Source organism: Colobus angolensis, unplaced genomic scaffold, assembly GCF_000951035.1.
Source record: "Colobus angolensis palliatus isolate OR3802 unplaced genomic scaffold, Cang.pa_1.0 Scaffold183, whole genome shotgun sequence".
In the NCBI taxonomy this organism is placed as follows: domain Eukaryota; kingdom Metazoa; phylum Chordata; class Mammalia; order Primates; family Cercopithecidae; genus Colobus; species Colobus angolensis.
This window is the reverse complement of record NW_012114966.1, coordinates 5533410-5553149: the sequence shown is the minus strand read 5'-3', so window position 1 is coordinate 5553149 and position 19740 is coordinate 5533410. Positions and strand designations below refer to the sequence as shown.

The following is a 19740-nucleotide window of genomic DNA, read 5'->3' as shown; positions in this document are numbered from 1 at the left end:
AAAAAAAAAAAAAAAAAAAAAAGGCATTCAACTTTGTCTTGTATCTCAATTCTTAAATAATTTAAGGACACCTCTGACTTGTACAATTCTGCCTTTGTAGTTTTCCATGTCTTCACCTAGGAAACCATACATTTCTACGTATTGGGCAGAGTTTAAAATGAGGAAAATATTTTACCTAATATTGTTCTGCATGTAAGCCTGTAAGTGGGCTCGATTAGAATCCATCAATTTAAGAAGGCCATAACCAGCCCTAGAGGAGATGCGAAGGAGGCTGATAATTTGCTTAGTGTTTAGCAGTTAGGGAAATTAGGCCAGGGACTGTATAGCCTACATACATAAATCCTGGGTCATTTGCATGTCCTCACCAGCACTTAGTAAGGTCATAGTATGTTTGATTATCAAAAACGTACAGCCACTGGTGAGCCATCATCCATATATCAGGATTACTTGTCCTCTTGGTTATCCAAGACTGAGAGTAACTCTGGATGTGGTCATTATGTAGCCTGCTCTTCCTAAATTGAGAAAGCCATTCTCTTTCTGTCGGACAGGTGAGCATTTTGAAAGTACCTAATATCCAATTAGAAGAGGAGTCATGGCTCAATCCTCGGGAAAGAAACATGGCTATACGGAGTCACTGCCTTACGTGGACACAATATGCATCCATGAAGGAAGAGTCTGTCTTCCGGGAAAGTATGGAAAACCCAAATTGGTAAGACTCGTGTGTGTGTGTGTGTGTGTGTGTGTGTGTGTTTTGGATGCAGGGATGGACACATGAGTACATACATTCAAAATCTATGGTTCTATACTTATGACCTCTGTTTATAACTCGTATGAATTCCACATTATTAATTTTTAAATCACAGTAATTAATGAATGTTTTGGAGGGGAGATCAGAAAATGATAGGGTTCAACTCCCATCTGACCATCCCTCCCAATCCTGGTGTCTTTTTCACCCTCTTGAGAAGTAGTGTGTGTTATCAGTTTGCTGGATATTCTTCCAGACCTTAAAGAGATACCTTTAGATACCTACATATATACTCATAGAGTCTGTATAGTATGATTTTGTATACATTTTTAAACATATATTATAAATTATAAATTATTTTGTAAATTGTGAGTTTGTAAATTGTGTACTTTTTTTAACTTAATGGAATGTTTCTGAGCTTAAACCATGTGATATATAAATATATATGAACAATATATATAAATATACACATAAATATATAAATATGTATATATATCTGGCTTATTCCTTTATTGCATATAATTCAATCCTGTGACTGTATGACATTTTACATAGCTACTACTTTTTTGATAGACAGATGGTATCTAAGTTCTTTTTTTTACAAACAATACTATAATATTTGTGAAGCGTATGTTCCTTGTATGTGATCCTTTATGTTACATATGAGTTGTTTATCAAAAGTAGATTTTTTTTTTTTTAAAATGCAGCCTCGCTCTGTCACCTAGGTGGGAGTGCAGTGGCATGATCGTGGCTCAGTGCAACCTTAACCTCCTGGCTCAAGTGATCCTCCTACCTCAGTCTCCCGAGAAGCAGGGACTACAGGCATGTATCACCATGCCTAGTTAATTAAACAAATTTGTTTTGTAGACATGGGGTCTCACTATGTTGCCCAGGCTGGTCTCAAACTCCTGGGCTCAAGTGATTCTCCTACATCAGCTTCCCAAAGTGCTAGGATTCCAGGTGTGATCCACTGTGCCTGGCCTAAAGTAGAATTTTTAAATATCAGGTTTATTGAGATATTATTTGCATACAATAAAACTTACTTTTCTTAGTGTATAGTTCTTTGAGTTTTGACAAACAGGTAGTTGTGTCACCACTGCCACAATTAAACTATAGAACATTTTAGATAGGTATAAAACCGTTAATATTATAAGACCAATCAATGGGGAAAGAATATTTCTTTCAACAAATGGTGCTGGGATAACTGGAATATCCACATATGAAAGAATGAAGTTAGATTCCCTACCTCGTGTAGAATACAAAACTAACTCAAAATAGATCAAATACCTAAATGAAAGAGTTAAAACTATAAGACACTTAGAAGAAAACGTAGGTATAAATCTTTGTGATCTTGGGTTAGGTAGTAATTTATTAGATATGATAGCAAAAATTTAAGCAGCAAGATTAAAAATAGATAAAATTGACTTCATCAATTAGAAACTTTTGTGTTTCAAGGGACACTGTCAAGAAGGTGAAAAACAGGCTCGGCGCGGTGGCTCATGCCTGTAATCCTAGTGCTTTGGGAGGCCAAGGCAGCCCGATCACTTGAGACCAGGAGTTTGAGACCAGCCTAGTCACATGGCAAAATCCCATCTCTACTAAAAATACAACAATTAGGTGAGTGTGGTGGCGCACGCCTATGGTCTCAGCTACATGGGTGGCTGAGGCACGAGAATAACTTGAACCCAGGAGACGAAGGTTTCAGTGAGCCGAGATCGCACCATTGCACTCTAACCTGGGCAACAGAGTGAGACTCTGTCTCAGGAAAAAAAAAAAAAAAAGACACACAATAACAAGTGTTGGTTGTGGATATGTGGAGAAATTAGAACCCTTACATATTTCTTATGGGAATATAAAATGGTGCAGCTGCTTTGGAGAACAGTTTTTCAGAGCTTCAAAAGGTTAAACATAGAATTACCATTTGACCCAGCAATTTCACTCCTAGGTACTTCAAGAGAAATGAGAAAATATATGTCCACACAGGATCTTGTACAAAACTTTCATGGCAGTATTATAATAGCCAAAATGTCAAAACAAACCAATGTCTATCAACTGATAAATATATAGCCCAATGTAATATATTCACAAAATGGAATATTATTTAGCCATAAAAAGGAATGGAGTGCTGATTCATGGTTAAACATGGACACATTTTGAAAATATGCAAAATGAAAGAAGGCAGTTATAAAAGGCCACATATTGTATGGGTCCATTTATTTGAAAAGTCCAGAATGTGTAAATCCATGATGACAGAATGTATATTATTGGTTGTCATGGGTTTGGGAGAGAGGAGAGTGATGAGTGACTGCCAGTGGGTATGGAGTTTCTGTTTTGGGGTGATAAAAATGTCCTGGAATTAGTGTTGATGGTTGCAGAACTCTACGAATATACTAAACCTCACTGAATTGTGTACCCTAAAAGGGTGAATTTTATGGTAAGTGAATTATATCTCAATACAGAAAACTATATAGCTGATTCTCAGGACATGCCTACTTTTATTAGTTTATATAGTGTTTTAGTTTGGGCTGCTATAACAAGAATACCATGAACTGGGTGACTTACACAGTAAACGTTAATTTCTCACAGGCCTGGAGGCTGGTAAATCCACCGTCTAAGCACTGGCCTTTCCAGTGTCTGGTGAAGGCTGTATTTTTGGTTTGCAGATGCTGCCTCCTCATCATTGCCTCACATAGTGGATAGAGTGAGTTCTAGTCTTGGTTTCTTTTTATAAGGACATCAGTCCCATCATGCAGTCTCTAACTTATGACCCCATGAAAACCTAACTACCTCCCAAAGACTCAGTCTCCTAGTACCATCCCATTGTAGGTTAAAGTTTCAACACATGAATTGGGGGTGGCGGGGGAGGGTACCGACATGCAGTCATAACATACAGATTTTGCCACATTGCCTTCCAATGTGTTAATGTGCACATTTTACACTGATCAACAACACATGAGAGGGCTCATTCCCTTACAACATTGTCAGCACTTATTCACATGCTTTTTAACTTTTGCCAGTATAATGGGTGAAAGATGATTAATTTTTTTGAGACATGTTTAAAAATAAGCAAAATATAAGCACTAAATGCTAACAGTGATGATTGCTGTGAACTGTGGTTGCTGTGAACTGGATAATTATCTGTGTTTTTTGTTATTGTTCCGTGTGGTTTGAATTTTTTATTATATACTTATCATTTTATGGAAACAATAAAGCCCTCAAGCCCAAACAACTATAAACCAAAAATCTAAAATCCATTCTTAAGCCCAATCACTTGTCCAAATCATTACTGCTCTCCATAACTTTGGTCCTGTAGTGATAACTGTAGGATGCTGCAGCAGCCCGCTGAGTGGGTGTGAAAGCTATGTCTTACTAGCATCAGAGGTGGGCTTGCTCGGAACCACCCACTATTTTTTCTGTCTTAGTCTCTCTCATGACAAGAGTTTCACATAGGGCATAGATGTTTGGGATTAAGTGTAAAGGCTGTGGCCAGAAAATAGAGCTCCTTTCTTTGTATGTAGAAATAGCAAAAGGATGGAATTGGCTGATTTTGTGCAAAAAAATCATTTCATCTACTTCGTTTTAGCCTTAATTTTTGCACATATTTGAGCTATTAGCTAGTCCTAAAAGGTAAACTAAACCTTCATCCGTGATATGTAAAATGACAATTAGCTCTGAGAATCCAGGGAGGATATCCTTTAGGAACAGTTTTTCTTTGTGTGTTTTTCAAAAAGTATTTTAAAATAGTCATTCTGATTCTAGAAACAATAATGCACGTGTCTTGTAAAAATATTAACCAATTCTGAGAAAAAAAGGAAGTATTATCATACCTGGAGATACTGTCTGTTTACATGATTTTCTTGGTCCATTCGTATTTGATACTTAGATTGGTTTTGCTCTTACAAACAGTGTTGTGATGAAAATCTCTATGATTACATATTTTCCCACTTATTCAATTACCATTTAAGGTAGATTGAGCAAAGTGAGATTTCTTGGTCAAAGGTTATATGCATTTTATATTTTGGAACATATGACCAGACTCCTGTATAAGAAGGTTTGACCAGTTATGTTTTTTTTTTTCTCTCTTTGGTTTTTTAAATACCAATCCTCTCCAAAATACTACCTTTTCTATCATTGACACAGCAGGCTAACCCTTATTGATGCCTACTATGTCAAGGTCAAAGCTATATCCTTCATGTGCATTCTTTTGAGGCTTAGGTTAAATAACTTGCCCAAGGTGATACAGTCAGTAGATTGTTAAACCAAGATACAAATGCAGGTATGGTAGACTCCACTTTGAGCACAGTGGTGCGGCAGGAATACGAACATTTACAAAGGGTAGGTTTATCTTGTTCTGTAGAGTGCTTTGGATCCCAGGTATGAAGGATGGATTTTGTCCCTTCAGCAACAAGCAGCCACACAAAGGTTTCTGAGTAGGGGCTGATATGCTGAAAGCTGGGATCCACATTCTAGAGAACTTATGTTTCCTTAGCTCTTGATATGCATTTAGAAAGGCATTTAGGCAGACATTCTAAATAAATAGGCAATGGCATGGGATGGGGGCATCCAAGAAAGATTCATTATTACTTTAATTTCTTCCCTTTGCTAAGGAAATATGAGAGTAATGGCTAGTTACTGCACCCAGAATAGGGACAATTTTTTTTTTTAAGGGAATAAAAAAGCTGTCAGGGCTACTAAGTGTAAAATTAGACTTTCAAGCTGTGTGTTGGTTAGCAGGTGTGGGTGTGTGACTAGAAACCAGATGTCACTCTGTCCCTGTGCATGGCCTGTTGGCTCAATTCAGAGATGGGCTCAAAACAAGTTTCCTTTAGAAACTAAGCCTTGCTCTATGTCCTCTTCACATAGTTCTGATTTTGGCTTCCCACTGACATCTCTACAGTTGTGGCACCTTCTTGGGTGAGAAAACTACATTGGACTTTCCCCATCTGTACTATTACAACTGGATAGCTCTAATATGCTTTCTTCCTTCACTAATTGTGTACGACATTGTCTTCCTGTAGTTTTTATGGAATGGAATTTCTCTTCTCTCCATAATAGGTATGGGAAGATAGGGTGATGTCCTGTTTCTCACTCATCTGACTCTCCCAGAACCCAGGTTAGCACTCCATGCCTCAGAGAAGCCCTCCTGTACTTACTTTATCCCTCCTTCTGTATCAGTTAGGCTGCCTTGTGCTGCAAGTAGCAGAAACCCTGACTCAGCCAATACCAGCCATCCCTTACATGTGTTTACTATGTGCAGGCTCTGCTTTAAGTACTCAATGTATATATGTATATGTGTATGTGTATATGTGTGTCTGTATTTAATCCTCATAATAACCATGTGAGGTTGGAACTATTATCTTTGTTTTACAAACTGAGGCTAGAGATGTCAAGTAACTTGTTCGAGGTAGGATGACCAGTAAATGGCAGCACCAGATTCAAACATGGGCTGTTTGGCTTTCGAATCTAAGCGGTTGGCAGCGATATTGCCCTTCCTCTCACTAAGTAACTGCATTATCTCATAGCCAAGTGGGCAGTATTTCTATAGCTCTTATTCTTTTGGCTCTACCTTTGTATGTCAACTTTTTTTTTTCAAGTTTGGATTCCTCATGACTGTCAACAGCATCTAAAATCAGCATACTAATTTGTCCACTTAGTGAGAGAAAGAGCTATGTCGAGGAGGGAACCTGTCTCCTAGCCGTGAGGAAAAAAGCCCTTCCCCTGATGCTGATTGAGTCAACTTAGGACACCTGCTCCCGCAGACCAATCAGCGTGTTCAGAGGAATGATATGGGTGTATTGGCCGATCCAGTCAAGATCTGCCCTTGGAGCAGGGGGTGAGGTCATCTCCCTCTGAAGCACATGGGCTGCATGGGGGTGGGTAGGCACCTGAACAGAAATAGTTGGGGCGTAGTAGAAGGGGACTCTGCACACGTTTTTTCCTCTTCATGTTTTCTTGGCATCACGTTGCCCATTGTCTTTATTTCGCTTTGGAAGTAATGGAAACTCACTACTGCAGATTATTACAGGGATATTTCTGTACCAGTGATCAGGCCTCCTGAGGGATAGGAACCAGGAATTGGAAAGCCAGCAAGACCTAAGGCAGCTTCATAGTCTCTTATTTTTCTATGTCTGACTACTTTGTCTAGTAATTTACAGATCTGCTTTATTTACACAGCCAACCTGACTCCCTCCAGGCCTGCACAGGGTCTCTTCTCTCATGTCCTATGCCACAGTAACTGAGTAGGCTTCTGTGTTTAGAATCCTACCACTGGGCCAGGCGTGGCTCCATACCTATGATCCCGGAACTTTGGGAGGCCAAAGTGGGAGGATCTTGTGGCCAGGAGTTCGAGACCAGCCTGGCGACATAGCAAGACCTTGTCTCTACAAATAATAATTAGCCGAGCATGGTGCCACATGCCCGTGGTCCTAGCTACTTAGGAGGCTGAGGTGGGAGGATCGCTTGAGCCCGGGTGGTCAAGGCTATAGTAAGCTGTGATCCTGCCATTTAATTCCAACCTGGGCAACAGAGCAAGACCCCTGATATAGTTTCACTGTGTCCCTACCCAAATCTCATCTTGAGTTGTAGCTCACACAATTCCCATATGTCATGGGAAGGACCCAGTGGGAAGTAATTAAATCATGGGGTCAGGTCTTTCCCGTGCTGTTCTTGTGATGGTGAATAAGTCTCACAAGATCAGATGGTTTTATAAAGGGGAGTTCCCCTGCACAAGCGGTTTTTTTTTTTTTTTGACTGCTGCCACGTAAGACATGCCTTTTGCTTTCCACCATGATTGTGAAGCCTCCTCAGCCTTGTGGAAGTGTGAGTCCATTAAACCTCTTTCCTTTATAAATTACCCAGTCTCAGGTATATCTCTATCAGCAGCATGAAAATGGACTAATACAACCTCTGTCTCAAACAAAAAAAGAGGAAAGAGAAGAATTCTGCCTCTGAAACTGTAACTATGTGCCCTTGTACAATTTGTGTCACGTCTCTACTCCTCAGTTTCTTCATCTGTATGTTGGGGATGATAACCCTTTCCCAGAGGGTGGTTGTATGAATTAAATGAAGTTGTACCTAGAGAGAGCTTAAAATAGTGCCAGCCCATAGTGGTCAGCAGATATTAGTGTTTTGTATTATTACTTTCACAATTGTTATTTTCATAATCTTAAAAATTCTGATAACTTTTGGTTCTAATTCTCAGTGTGTATTTAATATAGAAGCAGTGTTTGTAATGATTTACTGTTACACTGCAGAAATGTGTTCATGTTGGGCTTTGTATTCCCTCAGTACTCATCTTTGGGGCTATGAGTGCCTCAATTTGAGAGGCATGGGACTGGGAACCTTGTGTTTTAGTTCCAGAGTGAAATTTAAGCTCTGAGGAATTGCCATACTGTTTTCCATAATGGTTGAACTAGTTTACAATCCCACCAACAGTGTAAAAGTGTTCCTATTTCTCCACATCCTCTCCAACACCTGTTGTTTCCTGATTTTTTAATGATTGCCATTCTACTAACTGGTGTGAGATGGTATCTCATTGTGGTTTTGATTTGCATTCCTCTGATGGCGAGTGATGATGAGCATTTTTTCATGTGTCTGTTGGCTGTATGAATGTCTTCTTTTGAGAAATATCTGTTCATATCCTTTGCCCACTTTTTGATGAGGTTGTTTGTTTTTTTCTTGTATATTTGTTTGAGTTCTTTGTTCTGGATATTAGCCCTTTGTCAGATGAGTAGATTGCAAAAATTTTCTCCCATTCTGTAGGTTGCCTGTTCACTCTGATGGTAGTTTCTTTTGCTGTGCAGAAGCTCTTTAGTTTAATTAGATCCCATTTGTCAATTTTTGCTTTTGCTGCCGTTGCTTTTGGTGTTTTAGACATGAAGGATCTAGAACTAGATGTACCATATGACCCAGCCATCCCGCTACTGGGTATATACCCAAAGGATTATAAATCATGCTGCTATAAGGACACATGCACACGTATGTTTATTGCAGCACTATTCACAATAGCAAAGACTTGGAATCAACCCAAATGTCCATCTGTGACAGACTGGATTAAGAAAATGTGGCACATATACACCATGGAATACTATGCAGCCATAAAAAAGGATGAGTTTGCGTCCTTTGTACTTTGTAGGGACATGGATGCAGCTGGAAACCATCATTCTTAGCAAACTATCACAAGAACAGAAAACCAAACACCGCATGTTCTCACTCACAGGTGGGAACTGAACAATGAGATCACTTGGACTCGGGAAGGGGAACATCACACACCGGGGCCTATCATGGGGAGGGGGGAGGGGGGAGGGATTGCATTGGGAGTTATACCTGATATAAATGATGAATTGATGGGTGCTGACGAGTTGATGGGTGCAGCACACCAACATGGCATAAGTATACATATGTAACAAACCTGCACGTTATGCACATGTACCCTAGAACTTAAAGTATAATAAAAAAAATTAAAAAAAAAGAAATTTAAGCTCTGGAGAGAATAGTATTCAGGGTCAATGCAAGCACTTGGCATGGACTGAATCTGCTCACATTTCTGGTTTTCTTCTAGGTTCATGCAATGATCTTGGCAGTTGTAGATTCAGGGGCGTCACATAGGGTCCTCTGATGCACTGCTTGAGTGTGTAGAATGAGAGATGCCATCCTCGTGCTCTGCTTTGCCTTAAGACACTTGGGCCAAATCAGAAAAAAGATAAGTGAATCTTAATCTGAAAAGAGGAAAAAATTAAAGTCAGCTTTTGTGGGAATATGCTTTATTATGTAGAGCAGGACGCAGGCATTTACTTTGAAAATGGAGAAGGAAGTGTATTATTTTAGACTTTTCAGAAGGAAGAAAAAGTCATGGTTTTTACCCTCCAAAACCTTATGTTCTGAGATATGTTTGTTAATTTCTTATCATTTTGTGTTTGTGTCTGTTCTTTAAAATATATTTATTTGTTAGTTTCTGGTTCTTATTTATTACCCTTTTCCTTTTAATAGGTATTTGTTATACCATGTGGGAATATAATTGACATGCATTTGATTTGGTTTCAGTAATTGACATTTGCTTTATCCAAGTACTGCAATGTAATTCTGAAAGATAATGACCTTGTAAAAGTATTTTCTTTGGCTTTACTCTTTCAGCATATGTGTTTTTATGCTAAGTAAAAACTTTCCAGTATCTTCAAGTTACTACTATCAGTGGGAACCTATTCTATTCATGATGTTGTGGAACTGGGTTTTTCCTCAAATGTAACAAGATTATTCTTCTACACTCAACACAGCATCTCAATGGACATGTCCGTAGCTTTCCACGTCTAAAAGCTTCTGCTTATCCTCTGATGCTTATTTTTGACAATAAAAGTGCCCAGCCGGGCCAGGCACGGAGACTCACGCCTGTAATCCCAGCACTTCGGGAGGCCGGGAAAGGTGGAAAAGCAAAAGCTCTCACAGGGCCCTGCCTAGGCCCATGGGTAGGTTGGAGGCTGGCTCTTTGTTTCCAGGTACTTATAGCCTTGTTGCATAAAAACCATTTTAGGACCCCATTTGGCCCACCCTCTCCTGGGCAGAGTGGTTGGGCATAGCTGGGCCATGGCAGTGTGTCAAGACTTGATGAAGGGGCCGGGCACAGTGGCTCATGCCTGTAATCCCAGCACTTTGGGAGGCTAAGGCAGGTGGATTGCTTGAGCCCAGGAGTTCCAGACCAGCCTGGGCAACATGGAGAAACCCTATCTGTACTAAAAATACAAAAATTAACTGGGCTTGGTGGTGTATGCCTGTGGTCCTAACAACTTGGGGGGCTGACTGAGGTGGGAGAATTACTTAAGCCTGGGAGACGGAGATTGCAGTGAACCAAGACTGCGCCACTGCATACTCCAGCCTGAGTGACAGAGTAAGACCGTGTCTCAAAAAAAAAAAAAAAAAAAAAAAAGAAAGCTCAGCTTAGCAAAATGTGTGATGATCATTTGAATATATCCCTCATGGCATATAGTAAAAAAATACAAGTCAAAATCAAACTTAAACACAGAATTACATTAATGAGATGAGAAACTGTTCTTTTTTTTTTTTCTTTTTTTTCAGACAGGGTCTCCTTCTGTTGCCCAGGCTGGAGTGCAGTAATACAATCACAGCTCACTACAGCCTTTAACTTTGGGGCTTAAGCAATTGTCCCACCTCAGCCTCTGAGTAGCTGAGATATAGGTGTGTGCTATAATGCCTGGCTAATTTTTTTTTCTTTTTCATAGAGACAGGGTGTCACTGTGTTGTCCAGCTGGTCTTGAACTCCTGGCCTCAAGTGACCCTCTCGCCTTGACCTCCCAAAGTGCTGGGATTACAGGCATGAGTCCCTGCGCCTGACTGCAGCTCTTGTTAGGTCAATACATTTTCATTACTACTGAAATTACTCGTGAATCTTCTTCACTGTGTAATAGATATGTATATAACTTTTTAAATGTTTTATTTTTGAATTTCTGGATTAAAACGTCCTAAGTCTCAAGTATTCATCTGAAAAATCACAAATAATATAATTTGCGTGTGCTGAGAGCTAATTGGACATATTTTTTGGTGTCCATTGTTTCACCCTGCTCTGGAGTCTTTTTAGTTTTTTTTCCATGAGTGAATTCGGTAGTCTGGTGACTTCTGTGTGTTTTTAAGATTAGCAGTGGCATTTTTGATTGACCTCCAGACCTACTTTTACTGAAGTATTAAAATACTCTGGCTCTGCTGACTTAGGAATTATTTCTAAGCCCAGTCCTGGAGCTAAAGGGCTTGAGGGTGTAGTTAACTAATAGCCTGAATAAATACTACTGTATTTGTCCCAAAACATGACTCCCTCTGCTCATATTGACCTTGATTTCCAGTGCACCAGCGGATAATCAAACAATTAGCAGAAAGCACCACCAATTATGAAAAGCCAAGCAGTAAAGCCTTTTCTATACAAATATAATCATCTGGGCTGGAGCTTTATTTTTGGCTTAATAAGACTGCCCTCCAAAAGATACTCATTTGCCATTTGATGTTTGTGTTCATATAATCAGAGTCTCCTCTGTTTTTTTTTATCCTGTACTAATTGTTTTGTGGTGGCTGTGCACAGAGGTCACAGTTTACCACTGTATCCCGTGTATTTAGCACAGTGCTTGGCTCACAGAAGATGCTTCATCACCATTTGTCTAATGAATGATGAATGAAAATCTGCTAAAGGGGATGCAGATAGTACCTGTGGGCTGAAATGAGAATGGCAGGGGGTTTGTAGGTGGGAAAGGAAAAGAGAAGGAATTTGCTGCAGGGCAAGTTCAAACTGGGGAAGCCCAGTAGGACTTGGTAGGAAATGACATGTAGAGAGAATCTATGCATTGAGCCAGTAATCTGGGAGCTTCTCTTCTTGTTTCTGCTTGGTCATTTTATGTGCTCTTTGACTCTGGGAAAAGGGATAAAGCTGGCCTGAGCTCCCTCACAGAGAGAAGTGAAGACTTAATAAGATAAAAAGTAGACATGCTATGCACATTTATAAAGCACTGAATAAATATAAGTTTTTGGAACTAATGGGATTAAATGTTGTTTTCAAAGTGTGGTGACTGTTTAAAGTTACTAATTTTGAAAATTAGAGTAAGCTGTTTTATTGAAAAGGGAAGTGATAACTGAGCTAGAAACAATGATGTTTAGCCAAGAGAGCATTCAATGACATAAGTAGGAGCTTTTGAGATATAGTCCGACACTGCCTACAACGTTTCAGTCTATGGCAGACTGCATATATTAAGGTGGTACCGTAAGATTATATGGGAGCTGAAAAAGTCCTGTTGGTTAGTAACATCATAGTCATCTTAATATCATAGCATGATGCATTACTCATGTGTTTGTTGTGATGGCAGTATAAACAAGCCTACTGTGCTGCCAGTCGCATAAAAGTATAGTGTGTACAATACATAATACTTGATAATGGTGTATTAGTACATAATACTTGACAGTGGTATATTAGTCCTTTTTCATACTTCTATAAAGAAATAACTGAGACAGGGTAGTTTATAAAGGAAAGAGGTTTAGTTGACTCACAGTTCCACATGGCTGGGGAGGCCTCAGGAGACTTACAATTATGGCAGAAGGAGAAGAAGAAGCAAGCACCTTCCTCACAAGGTGGCAGGAGAGAGATAGAGTGCAGGGGAAACTGCCATCAGATCTCGTGAGAACTCTCTCACTGTCAGGAGAACAGCATGGGGGAAACTACTCCCATGATCCAATCACCTCCCATCAGGTCCCTCCCTTGACATATGGGAATTACAATTTGAGATGAGATTTGGTGGGGACACAGAGCCAAACCGTACAAATGGTAATAAATGACTGTGTTACTGGTTATGTAATTACAATACCATTTATTGTTGTTTTAAAGTGTACTCCTTACTTATAAAATATTTTAGAAAGATAACTGTAAAACAGTCTTAGGCAAGTACTTCAAATGGTATTCTAGAAAGCATTGTTATCACAGGAGATGACAGCTTCATGTGTGTTATTGCCCCTGAAGACTTTCCAGTGGGACAACATGTGGAGGTTGAAGACAGTGATATTGATGATCATGACCCTGTGTAGTCCTCGGCTAATGTGTGTGTTTTTGTGTTAGTTTTTAACAAAAATATTTAAAAAGTAAAAAAAAAATGAAAAAGTTAATCGAATAAGAATATAAAAGAAAATATTTTTGTACAGCTATGCAATATGTTTATGTTTTAAGCTAAGTGTGCTTGCAAGAGTGAAAAAGTTAAAAATGAAAAAGTTTATAAGGTAAAAAAATTACAGTAAGCTAAGGTTATTATTGAAAAAAGAAATTTTAAAAATAAATTTAGTGTAGCCTAGGTGTACAGTATTTATAAAGTCTACAGCAGTGTACAGTAATATCCTAGACCTTTGCATTTACTCACCACTCACTCACTGACTTATGCAGAGTGACCTCAGTACTGTAGGCTCCATCATTCATGGTAAGTGTGTATCATTTTTTATAAATGGTATATATGTGGCATGTATCTTTTATACTGTACTTTTACTGTGCCTTTTCTATGTCTACATATGTTTAGATAAACAAACACCACTGTGTTGCAGTTGCATACAGTATGCCGTATAGTAAGATGCTGTGCAGGTTTGAAGCCTAGGAGCAATAGACTGTACCATTTAGCTTACGTGTGTAGTAAGCTACACCATCTAGGTTTACGCAAGTATACTCTATGATGTTTGCACAATGATGAAGCTGCCTAATAATGCATTTCTCAGAACATATCTTCATTGTTAGGTGATACATAATTGTATCTTAGTGGACGCCTGTTGACATTTTTTTTTTTTCATCCTCCTTTTCCTTTGAGTTGTTTTGAGTTGTATGTTGGCCCAAGATTCAGTGGGGGAGTTAAAAATGTAGATTCACCCTGGTAATTCTAGTTTTATATCCCTGGACTGACTCCTGAAAATCGACATTTTTAAAGTTCTCCTGATGAATCTGTTGAGTAGCTAGATTTGGAATCCCTGATATCTAGTAAATATTCCATGGTCCCAGTGGTAAGCAAACATACAGCTGGCAGCCCTTTTGGAACTTCATTTTTTGTAAAATTCTTGTTAGTCTTATAAAGCATGATCAGTTAATATTCTGGCTATCTAGCAAACACTCAACACTCTTCAGTGGAAACACCTGCTGTAAAGTCAAAATTCAGATGAGATGAAGGCTCTACTGAATTTATGCAAGAATGATCAATGGAAATAAGGGATGAGGAGGGGAGACTTCAGTGAGTATGATTAGTGTCAAAATTATATTGCATTTTCTGCTCTTAGGAAACACAGATGCCAGTTAATTTTTTTTTCTTTTGTTTGGTTAGCTTTTGTAGCTATAGGAAATAAAAAATTTTGGTATTAAAATTATGATACTTTATTAACCAGGCATTGAGATAATGCAGGATAACCTAAAGATCTCGAGACAATAGAGAGGAACCTGGTGACAATCTAGTCTTAGGGTCTACCGCCTCCATTGGGCAGACAATCAGCACCAGCTGTGAGTGGGATGCATACACTGTTGGGTCTGATATCACAAGACAAGCCTCCACCTAAGCTAGTTTACAAACCATTGTGTGTTTTGAAGCTTCGCCATCAACTCAGGATGCCTGTAAGCTTTCACTAAATAGACACTTTTCTAGGTAATAGGGTTGTGGGAAGGGACATGGGATCTGAAGTTAACTGTGTTAATAGTGGCCCTGTCACTTATTTTTGTGTAACCCTAAGTAAGTTTGCCTCTTTGAACCTCAGTATTTTTAATCTGTAAACTTGGATTAATATTATATACCTTCTAAGACTGTTGTGAGAATTAACTGAAAGGCATGTACATAAAAAATTAATATAGTGCTTTACCACAATAGGCTATGAAAATATGTTAACTGTTTTTATTAATAATCACTTCTTTTTTTTTTTTTTTGAGACAGAGTCTTGCTCTACTGCCCAGAGTGGAGTACAGTGGTATGATCTCGGTTCACTGCAACCTCCGCCCCCTGGGTTCAAGCAATTCTCCTGCCTCAGCCTCCTGAGTAGCTGGGTTTACAGGCATGTGCCACCACACCCAGCTAATGTTTTATATTTTCAGTAGAGATGGGGTTTCATCATGTTGGCCAGGCTGGTCTCGAACTCCTGACCTCATGATCTTCATGCCTCAGCCTCCCAAAGTGCCAGGATTATAGGTGTGAGGCATATTAATAATCAATTCTTAAATACCATGTTTTAAGAGACAGAGCCAGACTGTCCTGAAATATGTACCTGTACTAACCTACTGGGCCTCTGAAATTCTACCATTTAATTTATTTCTTAGTGTTATGGCATACCCTGTTGATACTCATTGTTAATAATTTAGGTAACAAGCTGTTGGTTTCTGGCATGGGTTAGAAGAACAGCTCAGAGGGAAAGCACTGAGGAGAGGAGGTCAGAGAAGGATGGTAGGGTGTTTGGTTTCACAGTGCAGAGTGTGGGGTGGCAGAGTGGGACAGGACGCTGGGAAGTTGGGAGGCTTCTGCTCCAAGAGCTTTGAATGTCAGAACTGGGGTGGGGATGGGTTCATTCCCTTCATGGCCAAGTGGTTTATGGTGATTGAGTGCCACCTAGAAGTTAATGAATTGCAGAGTCTTGGAGTTGGCTGGGGCTGGATTTTCACAGTGGTTATTTGACTTCTCAGCCACTGTGCTTTTTTTTTTTTTTTTTTTTTTTTTAGTTTAAATGGGAATAATAGGGAATAATAATAGTGGTTGTAGTAGAACAGCATTATTGTTACTAGTGTTAGTACTGTTTACTCACATTTGTTGAATGCTTACACATAGTACCTTGAGTGCTGTCCACATGTTGCCCCATTCAACCTTGAGACAATTCATGAAATAGGTATTATTAACCCCATTTTACAGAGAAGAGCAAACTTCACAGAACTTCAGGAACTTACTACGTGGGTGGGTAGGCAAGATAAAACAAGACTTGAATGTAAATGGTCTAATTCCAGGAGCCACACCTTTGTTCCCTGTCTTAAAGACATATATATATTTTTTGTGTGTCTGTGATTTTACACATGTAAATACACACATTCATGTTAAGGCTGAAACTACGTAGCATATATTGAGAGCTCTGCAAATTGCATTGGTTTTCTGTGGAGGCAGTTATGTAAGTGGGTTCAGACAGACAGCATGGGAGTGACTACATAGTCTGGCATGGTGGAGCAGCCATGAGTCAGGAAGTCTCTGCAGCAGCAGCAGAGCCAGGGAATTGGGCAGGAGTGAGTGGGCCATCTGACTTGAAGACCCTGTGTTTCCTTTGGGACCCCTATTTCTGTGTACTTACAGGAGAATGCTGAAAACATGATTAGAACTGAGATGTCATCACAACAAGAGCATCTGTGGAAACTTTTTTTCCCCTCAAAGACATTTTAATTAGATTCACATCATGAAAACAATTAGGCAAGATTTGCCATACCTAACCAGTCAATAATTCAAGGACAGGATCTCATTAAGAGCTTTTGCTTTCCTGGAAACTGCCGTTTTGAGGATTCAGCACTGGTGGCTGTGTGCTCTGGGGATTAATTCCTGATCCATACTTCCCCTGAACTTTTTTATTTTCTCAAATCCAGAAGAAAACAAATTTTTAAATGACTGTATATGCTGCCCTTCATTTTCACAAAGGTGTTCTGGGATTTCAGTTGTGCTTTCTTTGTCACAGTTCCATTGGGTTCTGTTTTGAATTACACCCACTAAGTGGACAAAGCAAGAGATGGAACTCAGATACAGGTGCTGCTTGAGTGGGTCAGCCTCATTCTCAGATTTTGTAGGTGACTTATCCCACAGCCAGGTGAAGGTTGTCTTCTGTTGACCTGAGCCGGTGGAACTCCTGAGACATCTGGTTCATTTTCCCTGACACAGGTATTGAGATGTACTATACATTTCTTCCCTTCCTTTGCTTCTTCACTTTCTCTTCCCTACACTCCTTCCATCTCTTCATTCTTTCCTTTCTAAATGCATTATTGATTTCCTACCATGGGCTAGTCTTTGCAATTGGAATTGAGGATGCAATGAAGAAAAAATAGATACAACCATTTAGAAAAACATTTGACCTGATCTATTAAAGTTGAAACTGTGCATGTGCTATGGCCCAGGTAATTGACTGCTGGATACTCCAGAGATACTTGCGCACATATATATCTGGATACATTATAAGCATTTTCATAATAGCACTGTTGATAATAGCCATAAGCTGGGTCCATTCTAAGTATCTTCTGTAGAGTGGATAAATAATTTGGAGTGTTTTCAATCAGTAGAACACTATGTAGCAATGAAAATGAACAAACAACAACTACATGCAACATTGTGGATGAGTCTTATACACATAAGACTGAGCACATGGGCATTATTCACCCTGCCTTAATAGGCAGTGACATAATCTGTGTGTGCTTAGGAAGTTGGCTTTTGCCAATATGGAGTATAGGGAATTCATGCTGGAGACAGGACCCCATTGGGAGGCACTTTGCAATGGTCCTGGAGAGAGATAATTCCATGCCAAGCGCAGGCAGTAGCAGTAGCAAGGAAGAGAGTAACATGGATTGTTGAGGGATGTTACAAGTGAAATAAGCACAATTGGGTGACTTATTGGATGTTTGGATTGATTATAGAGAGGGGACCATCTAACATGTTGCTAAGATTTCTAATCTCATGGACTAGAGAGACAGTTGTCATTCACTGAGAGCAGAGGAAGACTAGGATTTTGAGGTGATAGCTAATGAATCCTCATGACATTAAGCTATGTGACCTTGGGCAAGTTATTTAACATCTCTTTGTCATAGTTTCTTCATGTATAAAAGAGAGAAAATAATTTTCAAAGCATAGCAACCTCAGAAGATAATACAATGTCTGATATAGAATGGACACTGTTACAATACTGGGTTTTGAGGAGTAGGTATGACCCTGAATTTGTAATACCATAAATGTGATGGAGCGTCCTCCCTGTAGGCTTCTCAGAGATGAAAAACAGGTGAAGGAAAACTTGAATCATCCTTTTATGTCTTGCATATAATGAAACACTATGTACTTCAAGTACAGGGTGAGGAGAAAGTCTTAGGACACAGCTACAAAGAAATGAGATTACATAACGTGGGAAAAGGAAAGCCAAGAGGTGATTTAACAAGACTTTGAATGAAGAGGAGGCCAGAAGTTAGTGGGTACCATTGCTGAAAATGGTTTAAAAGGCACAGAGTCATTTATAAAATGCCTTATTTATTTATATAAAAGTGATACTCAGGGTCTTTTTCCTCAATAGACTTTTTTTGGCGATTGCCAAAGGAATACGTATTTTTTTAAATAGAAAATTTATAAACCACTAAAAAGAAGAACAAAGCACGTAAATAACATATATAGTTCTAATGCCCTAATGTTGTTAGCATTTTAGCTCTGTTCACTTACTCATCTGTCTGTCTGTCCATCTGTCCATCCATCCATCTTTTTTTTTAAATGAAGCTGAAATTAAACCATATGTTGTTGTGTAAACTGCTGTGTTTTGCACAGAACTTAAATGGAGATGAATTCTAGTGTGAGGGATTTAGTTTAGCTATTTGTAGTAAGAAGAGTGTCTGATGTGCTTTATCAATCAGTTACTGAGAGAAAGTGCAATATTTTCTTCTCTGGCAGTCTTAAAATATAATAGGATAAACTCTCATCTCATTGATGGCAAGGACATGACCCTGTTTTACTGCCCTGTTATTCTCTGATATGTGGACAAAACCCGAGAGCGCTTTTCTGAGGACTTACTTCTCCCAAAGGTGGCAGAAAGCAATATTGGTTAGAATATGATGTAAGAGACTTTTATTAATCTCTCACCTACATTTGCCTTCAGGACTGGGGACTGAGAGTTCATCTCTCCCAGGAGTGTGACACTGCTCAACTTTTCATTTCTCAATATTAAAATCACTGTAAAATTCTATTCTAACTAATCTAGAATAAAGATGGAAATGATTAGTGTCACCAGGATACAGTTTTACATGAGCAAATCATTTTGAATAGGCTTAAATCTAAGAGGTGAAAACTGCTTAGATGGAAGGTATTTATGTCAGATTGGATGGGATAACTCCTGTGCGTGTGTGTGTGTGTGTGTGTGTATGTGTATGTGTGTAAGAGAAGGGGAGGAAAGGGAGGGGGAAGAGGGAGAGAGGAATTCTGAAGGCTTCCTTTTATTGTGTGCATGATCTAAATTGATCTAAATGTAGAGGCTACTGCTATTAGTGAGGTCTAATTAAGAGGTTTTAATAACCATTTTGAACAAAATGACAGTTTGCTGGATCCAGCATTTTCTCAGATATTTGTTTGTTTGTTTCAGTGCATGTGCTCACATGTGCATGCATATAAACACATGCCAACTATACATACAGGAGATGTGGCTCTCATTTCCTTTCCACAGAGATGTAAGGTTGGGAAGATGTTTTCTGTGTTGAATATTTTTGATTACAAAGAAATTGAATTAATTCATTTAACAAA

General features: G+C 39.1%; 1 protein-coding gene across 2 annotated transcripts in view; it reads left to right on the top strand.

The window, feature by feature from the left end:
• PRELID2 (PRELI domain containing 2) overlaps positions 1-19740 on the top strand; it is a 70506-nt gene that overhangs the window by 8258 nt on the left and 42508 nt on the right. For both annotated transcript variants that reach the window (XM_011939765.1, XM_011939764.1), the window contains one exon: positions 549-709. In XM_011939765.1, coding sequence (XP_011795155.1) covers positions 549-709 — 161 coding nt within the window. The remainder of the gene's footprint in view (positions 1-548; positions 710-19740) is intronic.